This window comes from Trametes versicolor (assembly GCF_000271585.1).
Source record: "Trametes versicolor FP-101664 SS1 unplaced genomic scaffold TRAVEscaffold_6, whole genome shotgun sequence".
Taxonomy (NCBI): Eukaryota; Fungi; Basidiomycota; class Agaricomycetes; order Polyporales; family Polyporaceae; genus Trametes; species Trametes versicolor.
The window spans coordinates 1,881,056-1,898,284 of NW_007360326.1; the positions used below are offsets into that span (position 1 = coordinate 1,881,056).

Genomic DNA, 17,229 nt, shown 5'->3' on the forward strand with positions numbered 1-17,229 from the left:
CTTACGATCTACAAACCCGCATGGCAGTAAGCATCTTTAAATTCCATTCTCCCATGCGTCTCCTACTCCATTGGACATCCTCCCTCGCCATGGACCACTCTGAGTGGCATTCCATCGAGTCTATCTTTGACGTTGCTGGTATCTGTACAACACCGCAGTCATTGGAGCCTGACGAGCAGCGCGATGTTCACATGATCGACACATCTAAGCTTATACGTCATAACGTCTCTCGTTCAACTCCTAGCCATGTTCTGATGTCCCCCGTAAGTAATGTGGCCTTATATCTGTATCACTCCCGTAGTAGCCCGCCTGATGCATATTCTTGCAGGAGTCTGACACCGACACCACTACTTCTGTAGGGGAAGATCTTGCACAAAACATGATCGTCAAGGACATCTCACGGTCGACCATTGTGTCCATCTCCACTACCTTCCATCCAATGGCGAACATTCTACCCATACCGACAGACTTGATCCTTATCTCCTCAGACAAAGTCCTCTTCTACGTACACACCACGCAGGTTCTAGCCGCGTCCACCAACCACTTCAACGACACCGTCCTACCCCGATTACTTGGCGACTCAAAGTCGGACGAAGTGGACGGCGGGGTTCAGAACCCCATCGCGCACGTCCCGGAATCATCTGTCGTCTTGAACGTCATCCTGCATTCCGCATACGGCATTCCATGCGAGGAGTATAAGCCCTCCTTAGACGTCCTCGTCGCGGCTGTCGACGCGATGCCCTCTTATGGCTTATCTCCAAAAACCCTCGTCGCACCCACCACTTCCCTCTACAGCCTCATCCTCGTCCAGGCACCTATACGTCCATTCCATGTCTACGCCCTCGCGTCAAGGCACGATTTATACGAGCTCGCCAAGGCCGTGTCAAGCTTCCTGCTCTCGTTCCCGCTCCACACACTTACGGACGAGTGTGCCGGTCGGATTGCGCCGGTCTATTTGAAGAAGCTATACGTGTTTTACGCGGCACGAATCGATGCACTGAAACGACTACTATTACTCCCGCCACACATACACCCTTCCACCCCCGAATGTGACTTCGCGGAGCAGAAGAAGCTCGCGCGGGCGTGGGCGCTTGCTACTGCCTACCTCGCATGGGAGGCTACTGCCGGTAAGTATACTCAGACTCGGGCGCGCATTTGACTCGTATGCGAGTGCCGTTGACCGTCCCCGTTCCCCGAGCAGATCTGTCACCGAGCGCGATCCAAAATGCGCTGTCGCCGCTCGCGAACCGTCTGTCTTGCGATCTCTGTCAAGGAAGTCTTTCAGATCGAATAAAACAGCTATTGGCCCAATGGGCACTTGTTCAGGTACTTTATACTACCTTTTGGGTGATTTGGACTCGCACGACTAATTGATATGATATCTTCTATGCCGCAGCGAACCATCTGACTCTGTACATACTAGACAATATTTACCGAGACCGCTCGCCGATTGACTTGGAATCCTGCATGTATTACTAGCCTTTCCCCGACCTTCTACGATTGTTCTTGGGCGCAAATGAGTCTAGAGAATTAATCGCCTTGCGTCTCGTTGCACGATGTGGAACGGGAGTGAGCCTTGGCATGCCAGTAACCGGCAACGTCCGCCGTATAGAGTTGTGGCTGTGCGGAATAGAGTGCATGACGCAGCCGCTCGTGGCGTCTGGCCTGCAATCAAGCGGCGGCAAGAAACTTCGAGCTCTTTCTCATCCTCTCCCTCGTTCTCGACCTCCACGCCGAGCCCAGCACCCTGGCAACGTTTCCTAGGCCTTTTCTACTGACGCTAAGCTTCTCAATCTCTGCATAGTTCCACCCCTACCACCTTCAGAGCTCGTTCTCGCTATGCCTCCTGCTCAGGCTACTGCGACCACAAACCTATACGAGATCCTTGGAATCCGGAGAGATGCTACCCAGGAAGAAGGTGAGCACGGTGTTTCTCTCTGTATCGCTGAGAGCTGACCGCAGAACGCACAGTAAGAAAAGCTTACAAGAAGCGAGCTCTGCAGACGCACCCGGATCGACTGCCGCAGAACATCGGGCCTGCAGACAAGCAAGCTGCGGAGGAGCAGTTCAGACTGGTCAATAATGCATACGAAGTTCTGAATAACGAGGACAACCGCAAGGTGCGTATCTACCTGCGTGTGCCACCAACAACCCGTGCGTTGCTCATGTGTCGCAGCTCTACGATAGGCACGGCGTGTGGCCGCCACCCACAGAACAGCCCGCTTACCCGCAAGCAGAGACCCGCAATTCCTTTGGGAACAATCCCTTTTCCAATGGCACCTTCTTCAACGCACCCTTTGGATCCCGCTCGCAGCGCGGGTACATGTTCACCGACCCGTTCGAGCTCTTCAACTCGCTCTTCGGTGACCTCCATAGCGCGTTTGAGAACGACCCGATCTTTGTCGGCACACCGTTCTTTCGTTCACCTTTCGATGACCCTTTCTTCCGCTCCGCGCACAACGACCCGTTTTCCCGCTCACCGTTCGGAGGTCCGATGTTTGGAGGCTCGATGTTCGGGGGCTCAATGTTTGGCCCTGGCTCGCCGTTCGGTGGCATGCTCATGGGTGGCTCGATGTTCCCGCAAATTGAAAGTGGCTCGAACAGCAGAATGTACAGCTCAAGCACCGAGGCGGTCGGCCAGAATGGCCAGTGGATATCGCGCAGCCAGATGACGCGCACTGTCAATGGTCGCACTGAGGTCATCACCAAGCGGGTTGACACACAGGTACTCTCCTTACGCGCCCATATGTTATGGATGATAGTACTGACACATGCTGCAGGGTAACGAGCACGTCACGTACTCCTCGCCCGAAGGCGAGCGCTACACTATCAACGGCGTAGATCAGCCTTCGCAATCCACTCGTCCAGTGGAGGGTCCACGGCGCTCGGAAACTGCTCCGCAACCTCGCCAGCCGCCACAGGCAATCGCGGACGCCCCTACTCAACCTGCCAGTCACTTCATCCCGCAGCAGCAACAAGCGCAAGCATACAACGTCCCCATTGCTGGTATGTTGCTCCTCGTATTCTCCCACAACTATATGCTAATTTTATGAACAGGTCCCGCACAGACCCAGGCTCCACCACCCAACAACGCCTACCTTGATCGCGCACACTCCCATCGTTCGCGGCACAGCAGCCACCGCGACCGGCACAGCGCCGAAGACGCCCCAAGACGGAGCTACACCACACGTACGTCCTCCGCGTCCCCGCGCCCTCCCGCTGACCCACGTGTGGCCGGGCACGCTCGTACTGACTCCGCCCCTTCGCCCCCACGCGGTGTCCCTACAGCAATGCCTGCGGAACGAAGCCACGGCGGCTACGACCAAGCGGCGGCGAACGGCTATGATGCGTCGAGGAACAGCGGTGCTTATGTGCGCGACCCGCGCCGCGAGAGCGCCCATAGTGGGCACACGCATCCCAGCGTCGATAGCGGGAAGACGCGGTATCCCCACCGGTCGTCGCGGCACGATAGCATGAGCCCGGAGCATGCGCGAGACCGCGATCGCGAGGGCGCGCCGCCGGCGACGGAGGAACCTGGACACTCGCGGCGCGGATGGCGCGGATGGTGAGCGACGCCATAGGTGCCTTTTGGCGACTTCTCTTGTTGCGCGGGATAGGACTGATGGCGGATTTCAGGTTGAGTTCGATCATCCACCCACTTCGCCATCGAAACCACGACGCCGTCGAAGAGAAGGAGAAACGACGAATGTCGGCTCGGTTGTGATGTGTATCGTGAGTATTTCGGGGCTCCTGCATTCTAATTCTTCTGCTTCTTGTGTTCGCCTTCGCATCGCTCCATGTGTATGATATATCCACCGTCTTTGTATACTTTGTACTGTCCTAGAATCTAGTCATTTCAGGAGCGCCGCCGATACGACACTGTGTGCCCGGAAGGTGGTGGGCGCTACGACTATGTCGGGTGATTAGCTCCGATCACTAGCGAAGGTATGGGTTTATTAGTGGGTAGTGAAAGTGGTGGTGAACAAGGGCTTTCGGAGTTTCACTACCTATCATAGTAATAATGACCGTGATCCATTCAAGACTTAGCGCTCGAAAGAAATCCGGTTGGGGCCAAATATGAGCAAACAATGGGGGACCGTTCCGAGGCTCCGTGGATGCTTGACAACCGTCGGTCTCTCTTTGGTCTCTCTTCTCCTCGACGTCCTCGAGCTCCTCAATGTCGCCCTCTCGATCCCGCCTCCTCTCGCGTGCTCTCCCTGGTCACAATATGTCTTCTCTGGGCTTTACCTCACTATCCTAATGTCTCCCTTGTGGTACTACGACTTGTCCGATGTGAGGAGCTAGTCCTCTGTCTAGTCGCTCCGGAGCTCGCTCTCGTCCTCGTCTATGTCGACACCCCAACGCTATCAGGCCGCCCTGTCAGGAACCATCCTTCTTACCTACCAGCACATATGTGGTTTTATTCAAGTACGTCAATGTCCGCGCTGCCGCTGCTCTGTAGCCTAGGTAACCTCACTTGTGCGAAGTTGAGTTTAACGCTGCCCTTGTCTTGTCACCATCTTGCGATCGCTCTTCGCCTTGTGCTCCTTCACATATGCTCTGCCCGCCAGCCATGAACTTGTCTCTCCTGGCTCCCTCCGCTGCGTCCATATCTTGCCTGTGTCTTCTTTGTGTCGGGCACACGCCATCACGTCTTGTCGTTCGGCTCCACGTACGCCCTGGTTGCGCCTATGCTTTCTGCGTCTTGCTCGCGTCTCTACATCTCCTGCGCTGCGTCTCCGCCTGATGGCTTGTCCGCCCCCCTCCACGCTCATGCATGCCCTGTGCCCACATCCGACATCTGCCTCGCAACGTCTCGACTTCTCTCCGCGCACGCCATGCGCCTTGTAGGCGCCAGGCCCGCAAACATTTACGTCAACATCGTAGCCCGCGTACGCTCACGCATATCCCGCGTCCCGCACCCGCACGCTCGTGTCTGGCTCGCGCTCGTCTTACCTCTCGCCCGCGCTCATCTCACATACTCTGTCTGTGCCTCGCCCGTGCCCCGTCTGTGTTCGTGCCACACGTGTATTGCCGGCTCTCCACTGTCCCGCACCGTGGTTTCGCTCGCGCCATGTCCCCCGCATGTCTCTATCTTACCTATGTCTGCGGCACGTTGTACCTCATTAGTGTACGATAGCTAGTATAGTTCAATGAGATGCCATTCATTTAAAGCGAATGTGTGCTCTCTGTGTTATAGCAAAAAGCACTATATAACAGAGAGTGAATCACCGTCTATTGGTATTCACCTAGAAAACGGTGTGCAATCACCGGTGCCGGCGCTTGGACGAGGGTGTTGAACCGTAACATTTAATAGCTCAAAAGTCCGACTTTTTACACCCGAGAGAGTAGTGATTTTGCGCCGGCGCCAAAATGGCTAAAAGGGGGCAAACACCCACTTTACATAGAGATTTACTCTACTTTGTGCATAGTGAATAAGCTGGTGATTTTCACAACATGTCAGTCGTACAGAGCGAGTGAGATAGACCTACTGGTCTAGTTCATGCTGGGCGCGATCTCCCTGGACTTTCCGACCTACGAGGCACAAGACGATTTTTCTTCCGCCCCTAGTGCTGTGCGCGGGTGACACCAGTTTATTGGCATCGCGATATCCTACTCTACTAAGTAGCGGGATCTAAGCAACTAATATGGTGTACTATGTACTGTCCTAGCTACATAAAACAGCGACGGACGGACGAAGACAGCGTTAACTAGCAATGTGAAAGCAAAGTGCGAAGGTACAAATCAGGCTGTCGTACAGATCATCCACTCTTCCGGCCCTTCTTAAGCTTGTGATCCTGAGACTTGAATCGGAGACCCATGTCCTGCATCTCGATAGCACGGGTTGCGATGCGCTGCTTCGCGGTCTTCCAATCCTGCAGCACAAGCGACGCCCCCACCAGGTCGCTCTCGCGTTGCCAGGTGTCGCCATCCGGACCCCACCCGACCCAACGGATGAGGTACAGCGGGTCGCTCCCGCTCTGGTTGCGCTTCTCTGCGACGATGTGCTCCACCTCGTACTCCTTCTTGCCCCCGACCGTAATCGCGCCGGGGCGCAAGAGCCCCTCCGTACGGCGTCGCGCGCCCGCGAGCCAGTGCGCGGGGACGTCCGCGGTGATGGGCGCGGGGCGCGGCGCGAACACGCGCTTCGCGACCTTGAGGCGCTTGCCGACGATGCCCGGGTGGAACGCGCGCGAGTACTTCTCGCACTCGCAGAGCGCGTGCTCGATGTCGACCATGGAGAGCCCGTGCGCGCGCCCGGGGACGCGCGGGATGCAGTCCGGGCGCACGCGCAGGCGCGCGAAGTGCGCGTGCTGCGTGCGGTGCAGGTAGCGCAGCGCGTCGAGCTCGAAGGAGCGGATCGCGGGCCCGAACATCTTCTGCAGGCACGCGAGCGAGCCCGGGCCGAGCGCGACCCACTCGTCCTCGGCGTAGTTGAAGTGCGCGGTCATGTTCAGGTCTAGAAGCAGCCTGCGCAGCGCGGGATTAGCGTTGGGTGCAGGGCGCGGTGACAGGCGAGGAGCTTACTGAAGCGCCATGAAGTCGCCCATGCTGGGGAAGAGGCTTATCCGCCCGTGCGCGTCCTTCAGGTGATGCAGCTTCTTGAGCTCGCCGGGCAGGTCTTCCTCCATCATGAGCTGGACGAGGCGGAGATGGTTGGACGCGTTCGCACGCCCGCCGAGTTTTGGGGAGGGGATTATGTACGCGTGGCCGTAGAGGGGGTGTTCTTGCTGCTCCGCTAGCAGCACCTCCTCGTACGCGTTGACGTCGAAGTCGCGCCAAGTCACCGCCCCGAAGCGCGCGACGAGGAGGTCCCAGGTCTCCATCCGGTTGAACGAGCGGAAGAGCATCACCCGGAAACACTGCTCGTGCAGGCTCTGGTCGCCCTTTGCGATCACGTTGTGGAGGATGTATTGTGTGACGCGGTCGTATATCCGGAAGACGTTCGTAAATGGGTAGGTGTCGAGGATGGAGTCGTCAGTCCAGGGTCGCTGCTCGCCGTACAGGCGGCGCTGGTGGATGCGGTGGCGCTCCGCGACGAACGTGAAGAACGTGTCTAGGACGACGTTGGGGTGAAATTTCTGTTTGGCGAAGGTAACCACCTTCGGGGTCGCGCCTTTCTTCTCCGGAGTGAAAATGACCCCGCGCGCACCTGGGGATCGCTGTCTCCTCGAAGGCTCCCTGAGCGACGTCCGTGTTCGCGTCATTATGTATCGGCCTGGGGGTCCTGCGAGGGCTGAGGACGCGCGACCGCGCGTAAGTGCCACTAGAACGCGTCGGGGAGGAGAGGGCGAGGACGTACACGTAGAAAGAGGAGCTTTGCAAAGGACCGCGGCTTGCCAGGAGAGGCGCGATCGGCATAAAGGGCACCATCACGTGGGGTCCGGTTTGCGGACGGCCATTCGCTGGGCGCGGTGGGCTGCATTGATCGCAACCGACGCTAGGCTCGCGACGCCCTCCGCGAGGCACCGGCGGGCGCGTCAACGGCGCAGGCGTCGGTCACCACCATCCCGCCATCATGGGTATCGCAGAAACGCGCGTCTTCCACACGTCGTCGTTCCGCATATTGCATCGCAGCGGCATGCTCTTCACTTGGATTGTCGCGTCGATAATGTCGCGCGCGGGTGCGCGCGTGTAGGATACGGAGCTGAGGTGAGTTTTCGAGGCACGCGCGCAAGCACGGAACAACAGTCCAGGTCGCGGATTGAGCATCCCGACGGATGCTCAATCTGAGAACTGCACAGCTGTTCCATGTATGCCCTGTGCAACACTCTGTACACCTTGAAAAGCCATGCCTGACTTTGCTTACAGGCCTGTAGAGAGAGAGGACCTACTTAGTCAAGTATGAGTATATCTAAGGTGTAGTCCAGTGAACTTACAGTTCATGCCCACTGACTATGGCTACGACCTCAATGCCCCCAAGACACCAGGATGTATGATAGGAAGAGCTGACATAGTGGTGTTGAAAGAAGCAGAGGGAGTGGGGAGAGAATGACCATGCCCGGGAATATGGGCACGATCATAGCCCTTCCCGCTCTGTCACGGCGTCGCGACACCATAATGTGTCCTGTCGCGCGGCTCGTCACAGTAAGTTCGGTCGCACACAGCTTATCCGTTCGAACTTAAAGCTCACTTATTACCTTATATCAGTCCTTCGCCACCGTCACACGAGATGTGGGCCGCGTTAATGCGTGAACCCTACACCGCGCCGACTGGGACTCGAACGGCTCTACGGCGGCTCGATCCTCATGTATGGAGCACAAGAATTGCCCACCCACCTTCCACGCGCCTCGAGCCCCCACGCATAGCACGGCACAACGTTAGACTCAACTGGCACGAACCTTACCTTTCTATTTGAGTTGTGAATGTAGGCGGGAAAAGACAACCACAGTTGGAGGCGCCGTCTGACGGTTCTCAGCGCCGGGCGTTGTAGTTGGTTGGCAGATGTGGGTGTACTTCTTCTCCGCAGAAGGTGGTTCTTGTATCAGAGAATAAGCTCGCGAGATATGTGTCGTGCATATGCCCTAGAGTCCCTATCCCAGTCCTGTTAACCTGAGGTTGATCGACGCGCATCCCTTGCGCGTTGTCGGGTGCCCGCACCATCGCCGACGCGCGATCCTGAACGTGTACAGGGTCCGAACGAGGAGGCGACCGCGGAAGAAGCGCCCACGGCGCGTCAATAAACGCGACCCACGTGACTACCCGCGATTCGAACATGCGCAGTGTCCGGGGAGGGCAACGCTTGCTCTCCTCTCCCCGCGTCCTTCACGCACCCCCTTCACACACACATCACCCTGGATCACGCGCAGAGTCCTGAGAGGCCATATGGCCGTAGCGCAAAGTCTCTATGATATCCTAGGCATCCTCCAGACTGCCACTGCGGACGAAGGTACGTGCATATAGCACTGAATTGGCGGTAAATGGGGTGCAAACGGCGGGATTCGCAGTGCGGAAGGCGTACAAGGTCCGGGCGCTGGAGACACATCCAGGTGAGCTGCCGAAGCGTTCTTGCGAAGCGAATAACGGATGGACTGAGAAAATCCAGACAAGCTCCCTCCTGGGTCGGACGAGGAGGAAATCGAAGCGGCCGAAACCGAGTTTAGAGATGTCCGCACTGCCTTCGAGGTCCTCAGCGACCCCGCGAAGCGCAAGGTATGTTGTCGCTGACCTACCCGCCGTGCGTTATACTGAGTATGTTCCGCAGGCATACGATAACGGCCTGAACTACATCCGTCGCCGCCGCTTCACCACCGAGGAGGTTCAGGCACGTCTCGCGCGAGAGCGTGCGGAATGGCAACGAAAGGCAGAGGCCCGCCACCAGGAGCGCATGCGCGTGCTGCGCGAGGAGATCCTCGCCAGCAAGAACCGCTACCAGGACACGCTCGCGCAGGCGGAGCTCCGCTACCAGGAGAAGATGAAGGCGCTCGAGGAGCAGCTGCGCCTCACGCGCGAGGCGGAGCGCGCCGCGGACGTGAAGAGCGGCGGCACGTACACGCTCGCGGACGAGCTGCTCAGCGACCTCCGCCGGCGCTGTCCCGAGTGGGAGGTCCGGAGACAGAAGGTGCTGATGGTGAGTGACCCCGTGCGATTCACGTACTGTGTTGATGGTGACCGTAGGAGTCGGACGACACACAGAGCCGGGCCCCGCGAGTGGAGAGCTCGCCAAACGCGCAGTGATAGGAAGAAGACCGTCCCCCTTGTGCTATATATCGCCGGTGTTGTGTGTTTGCTTTAGGTTCTTATTTCGATATCTATTGGACGTTTGTTGGTTGTACGCCGCATCTGCGCACCGCATACTGGGCGAGACAGTAACGTTGCTTGCTCCGCTGCGTGCGCTGTATACCCATTTTCGTGTAATTCGGCCTGTTGTACATATCTTAAGCGGACTGCGCTGGACATATCAGTTAGTACGACGCATACATCCCGCATCGCGAACGCACCTGTCTCGATGCCCAACGCGCCCAACCTGCTCTTCGCAATCTTGCCCACGTCCGCCACCGCCCTCTCCAGCTCCACCCTCCAAGCCTCTCCGCCCACTTGAACGCTCTGCACGCTCTCCACCGACGGCTCGTCCGCATCCAACGCGTGCTCCAGCTTGAGCGCGTCCTCCATCTCGTCCTTGATCTCCGCGCGCGACCGTCCGTTCACGAACGTGATGTACACGAGCCCGGGGTACCGCCGCTCATAACACGCGTTCAGGTGCCCTAAACGCGCGAGGACCTCTGGGGACGTCGCCTTCGCGGCCTGCTCCTGCGCGGAGAGGTGCGAGAGGCCGTTGGCCTCGCCGATCCGGGGGTGCGCGGCGATGAACTGCGCTTTGCGGTCGTCGGGCCAGGAGGCGATCACGCGCAGCGCGGCGTCGATGAGCGCGCGGTAGGAGAGGACGGGGGGCGCGGTCTGGATGTGGGCGGCGAGGGCGGGGGCGAGGGCGTCGTAGAGGATGGGGGAGGGCTCGAAGAGGAGGGCGAGCGCGTGCGCGAGGGGGCCGTCTTGCTCACCGGATGGGTCGGACAGGGTTGAGGTGAGCGGGGGGAGGGCGGGGGGATCCGTGCTTGTTGAGGGCTGCGCTATGGCCTGTTTGAAGTCGCCGAGAGGCTTGACAGAGTGTATCCAGCTACGCAGCGGCATTCTGGTGTGAGGTATGGGGTATGTTATAGTGCGGAGGTGTGCAGCACCATGGTTGATATGATCGACTGGGTACACTCGCGACCAACTCGCGACCTGATAAGATCTCCCCCGCATTCGGGAGTCGTTGCTCTTAACGCTCTGCACCCCACACTCATGATCCTCCTCGTTGCTCACTATCGCTCACGATGACGTCGCGGGCCAACTGCCAGCAGGCTGCGCGTCGCGTGCAGGCATACGCAACACGGAGACAGAGCTGAGGCGGTGGGAGGGACAAAGCCATGCGCGAAGCACATACAGCCCAGCCCTGCGGAGTCCGTTCCCGCACGAGGCGCGTTCCATCAGGGACCGTCCTAAAAGCTTGAAGGAGCGCATACTAGCCCCGGTGAGCTTCTGCTTCTACTGCTTCCGCGTCCCAAGTGCCCAGAGGCCTGGAGACCTTGTACTCGCGATACCCGACTTAACCGGTACCCCCACTCCTGCGTTCCCTTCAACTCGCGAGTGGATCCTGGGGTGAACGACGACGATGCGCCGCTCTACCGACGCCCTTTCTGTGCTCTCGACGGATGACCTCGCCGACTACGATGTGATCTCGGACGGCCCGCGCTCGATGGAGTCGAGCATCGCGGACCTCGGCCAGGCCCCCAAGTACGCCGGGGGCGAGCCTGCGCCCCTGCCCTCCGCGAGAGAGAAGTTCGACACTGTGGGCCTGACGGCGGAGGACATACAGACGCATGTGCAGCGCTCGCTCGGCGCGCAGCCGGACGCGCGGACATGGCGGGTGTATGTGGATGGCGTATTCGGGCCTCTGACACCCAGGTACGCCACAATGCTCGTTTCATTTCGTTTTCCTGACATATGTGCTGCGCTGACACCCGTGCGCGTGCAGAGACGTGCTGCAGCTCCGGCAGGCGAAGTTGTCCTTTCCCTCTGTGCAGCTGGTGGTTGGGGTGTTCGCGGACGACATATGCGAGGAGCACGGCGTGCCTTCGGAGGTGCCGCACGCGGACCGCTGCGAGGTTTTGCGCCACTGCAGATGGGTGGACGAGGTCGTGCCGGACGCGCCGTGGACGCTGCACGAGCGGTTCTTGCGCGCGCGCCACGTCGACTACGTTGCGATCGATGAGGGCACGTCGATCGACCCAGACGTGGACCGAGAGCGGTTGAAGGGGTACGACCTCGTGAAGAGCCTGCGTGAGTACCGAGTGTGGTCTGGGCTGGTTTGTAATTCCGAGTGTGGCGCTGATATGTTTTTGGGTGTGGCGACAGGTAAGGCGATACCGACGCGGAGGACGAATGTGTCGACGCCGATGCCGAAGAGCTTTGACCCGTTCAAGAAAGAGAAAGAGGGGAAAGTTGAGCAAGAGCCGCCATCGAGGAAGAGCACTGTCAAGGGAGTGCCAATAGAGCTAGCTCAGGAATCGGAGGTGGACGCGGGTCGGAGGGCGGATATCCTAGAGGCGTTGGAGACGCCGTTCGAGGAGCCACCCGAGCCCACGCCGTTCGAAGAACCAAAGATAGACGAGTTCGGAACGGGTGTTGGGGTATGACACGGACATTACACAGCACCAGTGTTATGTTACGTTGTGGACCGGAGTGTGTCAATATGTACGTGGTATCTATTTGTTTCTGATCAAGTCGTTTTTCCAGATCTTGTGTAAACCATAGCCGTAACTGCCGGAGAAAGCGAATACGTCGAAGACGCTATGGATTGAACGTTCTGGTGGACGGTGCTCAGTCAGTGTGGTTCTCCAGGGGCGCTGTGCGAGTGCCTGGAACTGGTTCGGTTCCAGACTAGCACTGGAACGGGCGCCATCCGGCGCTCCGACCCGAGCACTCCTTTCTACTAACCATCATGCTGGAACCGCTTCATCTCCGGTAGGCTATGTTTGACGCGCCTTTAACAACGACGTGGTGCAGACATCCAGAATGCCGCACACAGATCGTCTCAAGTCCTCTGTGGAGAATGGAGGAATGTGCTCGTTCCGACATGCACATCCGCCGCGCCGTATCCGCGTCTCCCGGATCCACGCCTGCATATTATAAAGGGGCATGGTAAGCCTTGGTGGTGGCCCCCTCTACTCTCACGCGTCTCCCAAGCCTCCATGCTCTATCGCCCTCCCAAAGCATCGCAACCCACCCACCCAAAGCATTCTTCGATGTCGCAAAAGTCAATACCATGGATCCCGCCGGAGCTGCTCGAACAGATCCTGTCCGAGGTCTGGGCCATACCGCAATCCTCCAGCGAGCGCGCCGCCCTCTTCAAAACCCTATGCAAAGTCAATCGCATGTGGCTCGGGCTCTTCCTGCGAGTGGCCATGCGCGACGTGCACATCCCATGCCCCCTATTCGCGCGCGACCTCCTGCGCTTGCTTCCCGAGCGAGCCGCATCCCAAGGCGAGGCGGACCTCTTCACCGCGGAGGCGATGTCACTCGTCAGCAGGCTCTGCCGCTCGATGACGTTTCACGTCGACGGCGCCTCGCCAGGGGGCTTGGGCGAGGCCTCCATCAAGCTGTACTCGCAAACGGACGCCGCGCCCACCGCGATCTCGACGGTGCTCTACATGGTCAGCACGTTCGACTACCTGCCGCACCTGCGGCACGTCGCGCTGCGGTACACGGACTGGGGGTACGACGACCTCTTCGACCAGCTGCGGCTCGCGGTCTTCCCGCCGCAGGTCACGCACCTCACGCTCGACTACGCGTTCACCGCGCCCGCGCTCGTCCCGCTCGCGGTGTACCTCAAGACGCTGTACACGCGCCACCCGGCGCCGCACTTCGCGATGCCGGGCGTGCGCCACCTCGCGGTGTCGGGCGTGCCCGCGGAGTTCGTCGCGGACATGCTGCAGATCTGCCCCGCGCTGGAGACGCTCGAGATGGCGAACCCGGCAAGGCTGTATGTGCTCGCGCCGCTGCCGGAGAGCGTGCGGACGGTCGTGCTGCGCGTGCCGGGCGTCACGCTCGACCGCGAGCAGATACACTGGTGGATGCTCACGGCGGCGATGGAGGGCAAGCTGTTCCACCCGGAGGCGGGGGGCAGGATCGTCGTGCGCTCGGGCACGCCTGATCCGGTGGCGTGGACGGAGACGAAGCGGTTTTGTAGGCTGTACGGCGTGGATCTTGTGTATGAGCGAGACGAATGCGAGCCGTGTTGATTTGAATGCGATATTGTCACTCGTAAAGCCGTCTGCGCCAGCCAAAGCCTTGCTCGAGTGATCTAGAAGCCAGGACGCGTCCTGGAAAGGTTCAGACGGGCTACCATATGGATTCCAGACATCGATATGTCATCTCACGCATTGACAAGCGCGTGGCCCAGCTTGAGGCACAGCATCACGTTACAGAACCAAGAGATCGACAAATGAAGAACTGCAGGAGTCAGTTATTTACAGCCACCGGCGTTGACGAGATGCACTTGCGCGATGAATAAGTGCAACCCCGCATCGTCTCGCTCGTCAAGTAGATTGGTCGCTAAAATCAAGTGTAAGCCTTGTTATCACGTCAGGGCGGATGACGACCTCGGTGATATTCTTGCGTGCGCGCCGCATGTTCGCAGATGTTCGGCGAGAGAGCGAGATGAGCGTGCGTGTCGAAGGAGGTGGGGGGAGAGCGGCAGCCAATGGGGAGGCATACCGCGGGCGCCTAAGGGAGATACACCGTGTGAGTTACATAAGCGGAAGGTGAGAGAGGGCGACTGGGAGGGTACTCGCCTCAGTCCCTATCCATTCAGTCGATCCCAACGATGGCCCATCCCGTCCGACCGCCCGTCGCCCCGACTCACCCTTATGCACCCCGCAAGTCCCCCTCCTCCTCCTCCTTTCGCCCCATCCACCACTTCCACCCGTCCCGCCCCGCGCCCCGCCCGCTCGTTGACCACCCCGGTCTCTCCTACGAGCACTTTTCCGCTTTGAGGAGCACCCACGAGGCCGAACAGGAGGCTATGTTCGAGCACGCCTTCGAGGGCGTGCACGACTGCGATTGTGGCCCGGAGGCCACCGCCGAAAGCCTCGCGTGCCAGGAGTGCGCACAAGATTGCGACAGCTCTGTCTGCGAGGTCGAGCTCACGGAAGAGTGCACCGAGCAGTGTGTCGTCGTCGCCTGCAACGATGCCCATCACGGCGCCGCACCCTGCGAAGAGATGCCGGACGCTTCATGCAGCAAAGAATGCTTCGAGGTCGACTGCGCCGCCTTCGATGAACTTGTAAGTCCACATCTCCTCTACGCCACTGGGCCCATAGGGTCGGACATCGTACCGGAGGGTCTCGCGGTTTTGAAAAATATATCTGACAAATTTTTCATTTCAGTTCCGGTGCTGCAGTGAGTATCACCAAGACTCACAGCAGGACTTCAGGTCCTACCCTCCAGATTTCAATGCCGCGTACGCCTTCATTGCCGATCCCGCCTTCGATGCCTACTTCGCTGGTAGCTCGCAGGCCCCACAACCCCCGCAACGCGAGCCCGTCGCGTTCCCACCGCTAGATTCCGCCGCGCCCACGCCGCAGCTGGTCCCCAGCCCCGCGTTCCATCCTTCCCCATCTCCTTTCGCTCAACAGGATTCAACTTCGAGCACATCCTCACCCCACGTCTCGGACCTTCCGTCGCCGGCGCTACAGACCTCCACGAGCCATGTGTCATTGCTGCAATGCAAATGGGGCGGCTGCTTCGCGACATTTAACAACATGTCGGATCTCGTGGGGCATGTCAACCTGCAGCATCTCCGTCTACCAGGTCCCCAAGGTAGCGCTTTTGCCTCTCCGTATATGACGCCGCCGAACCCCGACGTCCAACGCCAAGCAGGCGCTTCTCAGCAGTCGCCATCGGTGGCGTGTCTATGGGAGGACTGCCAGCTGTACCCGAGCACACAGTCCGTACCGGGGCCGTCGTCAGGCAACGGGTACGACATGCTCGACTTCCTCGCAAGCCACCTGCTTCAGGATCACCTCGGCGTGTCTGCGCGGCCAAATCACACACCGCCGGCCGATGCCTTCGGACACGACGTGTTCCAGGTCCGCTCGTCCCCGCTGTCCCATCCGCCGTCATCGGCGGCGACACCACCACCGTCGGCGATGCTCGAAGGCGGGCCGCCGACGCCCGTGCCCGAGCACGACTGCTCGGCGCCGTCGGCGCATGTCTGCAAGTGGGCTGGGTGCGGGCAGAGCTTCACGTCGTGCGATGCCCTCACGGAGCATCTCGCGTCGACGCACATCGGCAGCGGGCGCGCTCACTACGACTGCTACTGGGAGGGTTGCGCCCGCAATGGCGACAACGGCTTCGCGAGCAAGCAAAAGATCTCGCGGCACATGCAGGTGCGTCTTCGAGGCCCCCGTCTCGCTTGAGGGACTCCATGGTGACGTCGCTTGTGTAGAGCCATACGGGACACCGGCCGTTCCAGTGCAGTGTGTGTAGTCAGCACTTCTCGGAGGCCGCGACGCTGGCGCAGCATATGCGACGGCACACGCAAGAAAGTAAGTACAAGCATGGGCATCGCCGGTCGGGGCACTCTCTGATGGCCGTTGCCACTGTAGAACCGTACACTTGCGACTTCCCTGGCTGCGGGAAGGCGTTTGCCATCGCGGGTGCGCTGACGATCCACAAGCGGATCCACAACGGCAGCAAGCCGTTCAAGTGCACGTATTGCGACCGGTCAGTCTAGGTCGTGGTCGATTTATGATCCGTCACTCATTGCCTCATCGCCCTGGTCCAGAGCGTTCTCGGAGTCTTCGAATTTGTCAAAGCACGTAAGTTGTCCCCGTTGTTATATTTGTCCCCCACGAGTTGATCCTCGTCATGTATGTAGCTACGGACACATACGGGCGCGCGACCGTATCCGTGTACCGACCCGGGCTGCAACAAGTCGTTTGCGCGGCCGGACCAGCTCGCACGGCACTCGAACGTGCACAAGAGAAAAGCGGCGGAAAGCGCGGCGAGAGCGGTCGCTACCTAGCCGCTCTTAGCGCACGTTGAGCCGCAACCTTCCGACGTTTCTCTTGAGACGGGAGTTGGTGCTAGGTGTGAGTGTATAGGCTGCCTCGAGAGGTTGATAGAGAGAAGACTTTGAATCTTGCGCTTTGTCTACTTATACTACCAGCAGTGTACTACTACGCATGCTCCGGCGCTCTGCACGGCAGCACAGGCTGTCAAACATGATTCGGGCAGTGCACGTACAAGTCTCTCGGATTCGGACCGCGTCGGACGGTCTGCACCGTGGGCCTGGAGGGAAGCCGCCGATCCGGTGACCGGGGCGGATGTGGGCGCCCCGCGCCGGCAAACCGCGCCGCGGCCACCTTCCATAGATAGGCATAATGGTTCGAGCGAGACCACGTCCCTCCACGGTCCCTGTGAGGCAGTGTGCCCGCCGATAACAGCCTGCTTGCGACTCCTGCGATAGCAGCGACGCCTGATAGCGAACCTCGCTCGAGAGTGACTCACGGCCGCTTTAAAGCGGGCTGCTTTTGCTCTATTTTGCGTAGCGCGAGAGCGGAGGCTTCCCCATACCGCCTAGGTGAGTTCGAATTGACCTGCGCATCGCGGGAGAGTGCGAGCGTTAGCTGACGTTCTTGGCGTGTTGTGTAGCGTACTGACATAACACCCCTAACAACCTCGTCT

At 59.4% G+C, this 17,229-nt stretch overlaps 8 protein-coding genes across 8 annotated transcripts; 6 read left to right on the plus strand and 2 right to left on the minus strand.

Moving 5' to 3' along the window:
- Positions 1-379: 379 nt before the first annotated feature.
- TRAVEDRAFT_37576 (uncharacterized protein) lies at positions 380-1,408 on the plus strand (the record flags this gene model as incomplete). The annotated part of the gene is made up of 3 exons (XM_008040077.1): positions 380-1,127; positions 1,202-1,326; positions 1,397-1,408. The coding sequence occupies 3 exons, from the start codon at positions 380-382 to the stop codon at positions 1,406-1,408; spliced, it is 885 nt and encodes a 294-aa protein (XP_008038268.1).
- A 427-nt stretch (positions 1,409-1,835) lies between these two features.
- On the plus strand, positions 1,836-3,867 carry TRAVEDRAFT_29217 (DnaJ-domain-containing protein). The gene is made up of 5 exons (XM_008040017.1): positions 1,836-1,918; positions 1,972-2,120; positions 2,177-2,725; positions 2,781-3,006; positions 3,058-3,867. The coding sequence occupies exons 1-5, from the start codon at positions 1,840-1,842 to the stop codon at positions 3,567-3,569; spliced, it is 1,515 nt and encodes a 504-aa protein (XP_008038208.1). The 5' UTR covers positions 1,836-1,839; the 3' UTR covers positions 3,570-3,867.
- Positions 3,868-5,581: 1,714 nt separating this feature from the next.
- On the minus strand, positions 5,582-7,208 carry TRAVEDRAFT_58866 (uncharacterized protein; the record flags this gene model as incomplete). The annotated part of the gene is made up of 3 exons (XM_008040694.1): positions 5,582-6,471; positions 6,529-7,117; positions 7,154-7,208. The coding sequence occupies 3 exons, from the start codon at positions 7,206-7,208 to the stop codon at positions 5,763-5,765; spliced, it is 1,353 nt and encodes a 450-aa protein (XP_008038885.1). The 3' UTR covers positions 5,582-5,762.
- A 1,618-nt stretch (positions 7,209-8,826) lies between these two features.
- TRAVEDRAFT_47872 (DnaJ-domain-containing protein) lies at positions 8,827-9,678 on the plus strand (the record flags this gene model as incomplete). Its single annotated transcript, XM_008040198.1, has 5 exons — positions 8,827-8,890; positions 8,949-8,990; positions 9,047-9,153; positions 9,206-9,571; positions 9,619-9,678. The coding sequence occupies 5 exons, from the start codon at positions 8,827-8,829 to the stop codon at positions 9,676-9,678; spliced, it is 639 nt and encodes a 212-aa protein (XP_008038389.1).
- Positions 9,679-9,878: 200 nt separating this feature from the next.
- TRAVEDRAFT_47873 (uncharacterized protein) lies at positions 9,879-10,629 on the minus strand (the record flags this gene model as incomplete). The annotated part of the gene is made up of 2 exons (XM_008040199.1): positions 9,879-9,892; positions 9,942-10,629. 2 exons carry the CDS (start codon positions 10,627-10,629, stop codon positions 9,879-9,881), a joined length of 702 nt encoding a protein of 233 aa, XP_008038390.1.
- A 416-nt stretch (positions 10,630-11,045) lies between these two features.
- TRAVEDRAFT_168464 (uncharacterized protein) lies at positions 11,046-12,265 on the plus strand. The gene is made up of 3 exons (XM_008040695.1): positions 11,046-11,445; positions 11,516-11,820; positions 11,896-12,265. The coding sequence occupies exons 1-3, from the start codon at positions 11,153-11,155 to the stop codon at positions 12,174-12,176; spliced, it is 879 nt and encodes a 292-aa protein (XP_008038886.1). The 5' UTR covers positions 11,046-11,152; the 3' UTR covers positions 12,177-12,265.
- A 520-nt stretch (positions 12,266-12,785) lies between these two features.
- TRAVEDRAFT_123610 (uncharacterized protein) lies at positions 12,786-13,781 on the plus strand (the record flags this gene model as incomplete). Its single annotated transcript, XM_008040696.1, has 1 exon — positions 12,786-13,781. One exon carries the CDS (start codon positions 12,786-12,788, stop codon positions 13,779-13,781), a length of 996 nt encoding a protein of 331 aa, XP_008038887.1.
- Positions 13,782-14,491: 710 nt separating this feature from the next.
- On the plus strand, positions 14,492-16,779 carry TRAVEDRAFT_58870 (uncharacterized protein). Its single transcript, XM_008040697.1, has 6 exons — positions 14,492-14,824; positions 14,928-15,929; positions 15,989-16,088; positions 16,149-16,266; positions 16,328-16,361; positions 16,421-16,779. The coding sequence occupies exons 1-6, from the start codon at positions 14,564-14,566 to the stop codon at positions 16,565-16,567; spliced, it is 1,662 nt and encodes a 553-aa protein (XP_008038888.1). The 5' UTR covers positions 14,492-14,563; the 3' UTR covers positions 16,568-16,779.
- Positions 16,780-17,229: the final 450 nt, after the last annotated feature.